This window comes from Scyliorhinus torazame, chromosome 2, assembly GCF_047496885.1.
Source record: "Scyliorhinus torazame isolate Kashiwa2021f chromosome 2, sScyTor2.1, whole genome shotgun sequence".
Classification (NCBI taxonomy): domain Eukaryota; kingdom Metazoa; phylum Chordata; class Chondrichthyes; order Carcharhiniformes; family Scyliorhinidae; genus Scyliorhinus; species Scyliorhinus torazame.
This window is the reverse complement of record NC_092708.1, coordinates 171,150,645-171,157,234: the sequence shown is the minus strand read 5'-3', so window position 1 is coordinate 171,157,234 and position 6,590 is coordinate 171,150,645. Positions and strand designations below refer to the sequence as shown.

Below are 6,590 nucleotides of genomic sequence, written 5' to 3'. Positions count from 1 at the left end.
TTGCTTGACAAATCTACTGGAATTCTTTGAGAATGTAACTAGTAGAGTTGATGAGGGGGAGCCAATGGATGTAGTATATTTGGACTTTCAAAAGGCTTTTGATGAAATCCCGCATAAGAGATTAGTGGATAAAATTAAAGCACATGGGATTAGGGGTAGCGTATTGAGATGGATGGACAACTGATTGACAGACAGGAATCAAAGAATAGGAATTAAAGGGTCTTTTCAAATTGGCAGGCAGTGACTTGTGGGGTACCACAGGGATTGGTGCTGGGACCCCAGATATTTACAATGTATATTAATGATTTAGATGAGGGAACAAAATGTAATATCTCCAAATTTGCAGATAACACAAAGTTGGGTTGGAAGATAAGCTGTGAGGAGGATGCAGGATGCAGAGATCCTTCAATGTGATTTGGAGAAGCTGAGTGAATGGGTAAATGCATGGCAGATCCAGTATGATGTGGATAAATGTGAGGTTATCCACTTTGGTAGTAAAAACAGGAAGGCAGATTGTTACCTGAATGGCTATAAATTAAGAGCGGGGAATGTGCAACAAGGCCTGGGTGTCCTCATGTATCAGTCGCTGAAGGTAAGCATGTGGGGTGCAGCAGGTGGTAAAGAAGGCAAATGATCCTTTGGCCTTCATAGCGAGAGGATTCAAGTACAGGAGCAGGGATGTCTTGTTCCAATTATACAGGGCCTTGGTGAGGCCACACCTGGAATATTGTGCGCAGTTTTGGTCTCCTTATCTGAGAAAGGATGTTCTTACTTGGAGGGAGTGCAGCGAAGGTTTACCAGACTGATTCCTAAGATGACGAACTGCCGTATGAGGAGAGATTGTATTCGCTGGAGTTCAGAAGAATGAGGGGGATCTCATAGAAGCCTATAAAATCCAAACAGGGTAGATGCAGGAAGGATGTTCCCGATGGCGGGGGTATCCCGAACCAGGGGTCACAGTCTGAGAATACGGGATCGACCATTTAGGACAGAGATGAGAAGAAATATCTTCACCCAGAGAGTGGTGAGCCTGTGGAATTCGTTACCACAGGAAGTAATTGCTTTCCAAGAAGCAGTTAGATCTAGCACTTGGGCAAAGGGGATCAAAGGATATGGAGGTGGAAGGCAGGATTAGGCTACTGAGTTGGATGATCAGCCATGGTTCGTAATGAATGGCAGAGCAGGCTTGAAGAGCCGAATGGTCTCCTCCTGCTCCTATTTTCTTTGTTTATATGTCCTGTGGCAGTCATGGGTGAGCTGAAATCAATTAACATGAGGTGAGATGAGGATTGAGAAGCATCCATCTTGTTGCCCTGTTACATTGCTCAATGTGAAATGTTTTGAAATTAAAAGAGAAAATGTTTGGTCAAGCATTTATTTCGTAAGGGCATTGCCCCATCAATACAAATTATAGTATGATAGAATGCTTTCATTCAGACTAGACACAACTAATTCCCAGTTGTCACACACTGTTGATTCAGAATTCCTTTTGTCCAAGAGATTAATGTGCTCTTGTATGTAGGCCAAAACAATAAGCTTCTTTTGACAGAAATGATAAAACACAACGCAACAGAAAATTGTGATACTGGATTTTCTGTAATGATGAATCAGGATTTATTTTCATGCTGTGAGATAATACTGGACTGGTCACAAAGGATAGATTTTATAATAACAATGGGGAACCCCTGGGTTTTTATTGATCGACTTGTATAAAAGAGGCCAGTGCCCTGCTGTGAGTGAAGTCTGTTGGGCAGTAATTGAGTTCAACACAAATTCGACAAAATGGGAAAGGTGAGCTTAATTCACTTTTGATTTATTTTAAATGAGTGTCTCTGAATGTGTGCAGTCTCAGCTAAAACAAGTCTACTTTTGCAGGTTGTCTTTTACGAGGACAGGAACTTCCAGGGTCGACACTATGAGTGCAGTAATGACTGTGCTGACCTGTCCCCTTACTTCAGCCGCTGTAACTCCATCCGTGTTGAGAGTGACTGCTGGGTGGTGTATGAGAGACCCAATTACATGGGATACCAGTATGTTCTGACCAAGGGGGAATATCCTGACTACCAGCGCTGGATGGGATTCAATGAAAACATCAGGTCATGTCGTACCTACTCATATGTAAGTTTCAATTTCTTTGAAGGAGTTTTGGATCTTTCCCCATTTTCTGAATTTCACCTCTATTCTAATGATTTGTTGGTGACTTATTTATATCAGATGTAGAAAGTCCTGCAGTGTGATGGACGGTTATAAAACACTGAAGGAATTGTATTTGAAAAATAACTACAGGAGCAGACCATTTAGCTCCTCAAACTATTTTGCCATTCAAATAATTCAGTAAGAAGTCTTACAACACCAGTTTAAAGTCCAATAGGTTTGTTTTGAATCACTAGCTTTCGGAGAACTGCTCCTTCCTCAGGTGAATCAGGTGAAATAATTCAGGGCTGATCTGCAACCTAACTCCATCTCGCTTGGATCTATCCTATATCACTTAAATACCTTTGGTAACAAAAATCTATCAGTTTCAGATTTAAAATTAACAATTGATCTACCTTCCATTACTGTTTGTGGAAGAGACTTCTAAGCTTCCGCAATACTTTGTGTGTAGAAGTGTTCCCTCATTTCAATTCATTCCTAATTTAAAAGGTCCGGTTCTAATCTTTAGATAATGCAACCGCGCACCACCCCCCTCCAATGCACCCCTCCCCCTCACCCGTACTGCCTACCCTCCAGTCCTAGACACCCCAGCCAGCGGAAATAGTGTCTCACTATCAAACCCTAATATCCAGAAAACTTGGATCAAATAACTCCTTAACCTTCGTAATTCCAGGGAATACAAATTTAGTTTGTTTAATCTCTTTGTAATTTAACCCTTGAAGTACAGGTGTCATTTTGGTAAACTCCCACCAAGGCCAGTATATCTTTCCTAATGGTATGGTGCCAAGAACTGCTCACAGTACTCCAGGTGTGGCCTAACCGGAGCTTTGCATTGCTGAAGCATGATTTCTATCCCCTTCTGTTCTGGATGCAAGGACCAGCATCCTATTAGTTCTGTTGATTATTTTTTGTACCTGTTCATCACATTGTATCTGGAGTCCCATGTTGCTACTGTTTCTCGCATTTCACCACTTAGAATTAGCACTCTATTTTAACCTTCTTAAGTCCAAAGTAGATGACCTCATATTTGCCTACTTTGAGAATTCATTTACCACAGTTTTAACCATTCATTTTGGATCCAGAGAATCCCTACAGTGCAGAAGGAGGCCATTTGGTCCATTGAGTCTGGCCCGACCGTGCCAAGAGCACTCTAACTAAGCCCACACCCCTGCCCTATCCCTGTAATCCTCTCAGCATCCACATCTTTGGACTATCTATCAATATCTCTTTGTAGTTTTTGGCTTCCATTTATACTACTTACAATGTTAACTACCTTTGTGTTAGAGCAACCTTTGTATGTGTTTTTCTATCTCTTTATAAGCCATTAATATATAAAGTGAATAGTTGTAGTCCCCAACACAGACCCTTACAGAATCTGAAGGAGAGTGATACAGACTCAAAACGTTAACTCTGCTTCTCTCTTCACAGATGTTGCCAGATCTGCTGTGTTTTTCCAGCAGTTTCGGTTCTTTTGTCATATTTCTAGCACCTGCAGTATTTTGCTTTTATCCATACAGGACACCACGAGTCACACCCTGGCAATTAGTGTCGAGGCTACAGAGCCAATTACCTCTTTTCTGTTCATGGCAGTGGAATTCTCTGGACTCGGTGCAGTGAATGAGAGATTTGGCTGGGCGCCAAATTCTCCGTCCTTGTTTGCAGCGGTAGTGGGACGGATGCACAACGGAGAATCTCAGCCTCTGTCTCCTGCCACTCAACCAATTTCATAACCCGGCCAATTGAAATCGCTGGCCTAACTTATAAAGCAATTGTCCAAATAATCTGCAGTATATCAGTGTCTGTGCTAGTTTTAATGACAGGTTACAGGTTATTTAACTATATTTAAAATAATTAGTTTAGATCTAAATTGGAATAACAGAATTTTGTAATACAATAGACATATAACTGGAACTGTATATCATATGTCATAGAATCCCTACAGTACACAAGGAGGCCATTTGTCGCATCGAGTCTGCACCGACCCTCTGAAAGAGCACTAATCTAGCACCCTGCCCTTTCCCCATAACTCCAACTAACCTTTGGACACTAAGGGGTAATTTAGCATTCCCAATCCACCTAATCTGCACATTTTTGGACTGTGGGAGGGAAACCAGAACACTCGGAGGAAACCCATGCAGACAATGGGGAGAAAGTGCAAACTCCACACAGCCAGTCACCCAAGGATTCAAACTCGGGTCCCTGGCGCTGTGAGACAGCAGTGCTAACCACTGTGCCAAAGTGCTGTGGCAGTGCATTACCGTGGCAGTAATGAGAAGTGAAATTAGTGTCCTGTATAGTGTTGTTTTAGCTACACAGAAAGGTAAATCATGTAATTAATAATTTTAACAATGTGACGATTGTTAATGCAATTTCAATCAACCTCTCTGGCTCAGAAATTGAACAATTTGATCTGCAAAGTCACAATCCTGCAGTACCTCCAGCAACCTGGTGAATACAGGAAATTCAGTGACCAGGACACATCCAACGACTGGATCTTTCCACTGTGTAATGGGTTTCTAAATATATTAAAAATGCAGTTTTAGTTCAGAAATGAACAGTTTTTAATCTCTCCAATTTCGACATATTCCTCTTACTTTTCTTTTTCTCTCTCTTAATACAACCTTTCTTCCCCCTCCTTTTTCTGACTCCAATTCACCCTCCTTCTCAGTATCTTCCTGGAACTGAGACCTGACAACAGTTTACTGAGGATAATGAAGCATCAGGGATCTTAGTGAGCAACAGGTCAAAAATTATATCTCCCTAACCAATGAGATTTAAGGATTGAGAGGTAGCGGAATGATGGAGGAGGAAGATAAATTCAAGTGGGCAAATTAAGAGTCATAGCAAAGCGAAATACAGAGAGAAAAAGAAAAAATGGACTAAGAGGAAGAGGAAAAGCATGAAAGAAATGTCAATTTCAGACTCGATAGTCTTAAAATCTCTTAAGAATTTATTACATTCCAGAATGTGATTGAATAAATTAAATTGTTTCTTTTCTGAGCCAAAGTGTTTGACACATTGCATTAACAATGATCACAGGGCTGCATGGAGGCGCAGTGGTTAGCTCTGCTGCCTCACGGCACCGAGGTCCCAGGTTCGATCTCGGCTCTGGGTCACTGTCCGTGTGGAGTTTGCACATTCTCCCCGTGTTTGCATGGATTTCACCCCCACAACCCAAAGATGTGCAGCGTAGGTGGATTGGTAACGCTAAATTGCCCCTTAATTGGAAAAAATTAATTGGGTACTCTAAATTTAGAAAAAAAAACAATGATCACATTGTTGAAAAGGTACTTTCGCCATGGAGTTTCAGTCCTAACTTTATATGTGGTGAGTTTAATGAAAAATTGATATGCAGATTAGGAAACCTGGAGGCAAGAGGTGAGATGCTGCTTGTGTGAATCAATTGGCAGAACGGAATAAATCAAGCAATATATTCTGGAGATTCACAGCTCATAGTCTATTTTATAATCTCCTGCACCTGCTTGCGGATTTGTGCTCTAATAATGAAGTGCATCTTACTATGATTTAAAAAAAATTCAATTCATTGTTTTTGATGGGTTTTACATTTCTCATATTTGCACATTGATTTATTTATATTAGTATTTTGGAAGCAATTTTGCATTAATTTAATGGTTTTCAAAATTCTACAGACCAGCGATGGTTCCTACAGAATGAAAGTTTACGAGAGGCCTGAATTTGCAGGACAAATGATGGAATTCATGGATGACTGCCCATCTGTCCAAGATCGTTTCCGTTACCGTGACATCCACTCCTGTCAGGTGATGGACGGTTACTGGACCTTCTATGAACATCCCAACTACAGAGGCCGACAGTACTTCCTGAGACCCGGTGAATACAGGAAATTCAGTGATTGGGGAGCAACTTGCCCAACAATTGGATCTTTCCGCCGTGTAGTGGATTTCTAAATATCTTCTGAGCTTAGTGTTAGTTCAGAAATAAACAGTTTTGATCGCTTCAATTATGAGTCTTCCATTCATTTTTATAAAACTCTGTAAATATTTCTCAATCTTTCTAACAATGCTTCAAGTTCTGTATTTAGACCACTTCCACTACACTGAATCTTGTCCTACCCAAATGGCAGTCTTATAGATCAAATTTAATTAGTTGAGCCAATATGGCATTGGACCAGCAATCCTGACCCCTCTGGGAAATTCTAGCCAGCCTCTGACATTGAGCCTTATTGGGCAATTAAAGTCTTTAAAATTTTTTCTTAATTCTCCTCCTTTTTCACAGTTTCTCCAAATTTATACCCACCAACAATAAACAATAAGCAGTAACGAATGCAATGTCAATCCCCATATCAACAACAACAATCCCATCCTCCCACCAGACCCCCAAACAGCAACCTGCATGTTAACATAAACAAATAGCAAAAAGGAATTAGGAATCACCCATAGTCAATACATACAGTATCC

At 40.8% G+C, this 6,590-nt stretch overlaps 1 protein-coding gene across 1 annotated transcript; it reads left to right on the top strand.

The window, feature by feature from the left end:
• The first annotated feature begins 1,689 nt into the window (after window positions 1–1,689).
• On the top strand, window positions 1,690–6,133 carry LOC140393628 (gamma-crystallin M2-like). The gene is made up of 3 exons (XM_072479906.1): window positions 1,690–1,791; window positions 1,876–2,118; window positions 5,805–6,133. The coding sequence occupies exons 1-3, from the start codon at window positions 1,783–1,785 to the stop codon at window positions 6,078–6,080; spliced, it is 528 nt and encodes a 175-aa protein (XP_072336007.1). The 5' UTR covers window positions 1,690–1,782; the 3' UTR covers window positions 6,081–6,133.
• The last annotated feature ends 457 nt before the right edge of the window (window positions 6,134–6,590 follow it).

Excerpts from the sequence above, each read along its gene's own strand:
- LOC140393628 (XM_072479906.1), top strand. Across the intron at positions 2,119-5,804 it reads CATGTCGTACCTACTCATAT|ACCAGCGATGGTTCCTACAG; the intron begins GTAAGTTTCAAT and ends AAAATTCTACAG.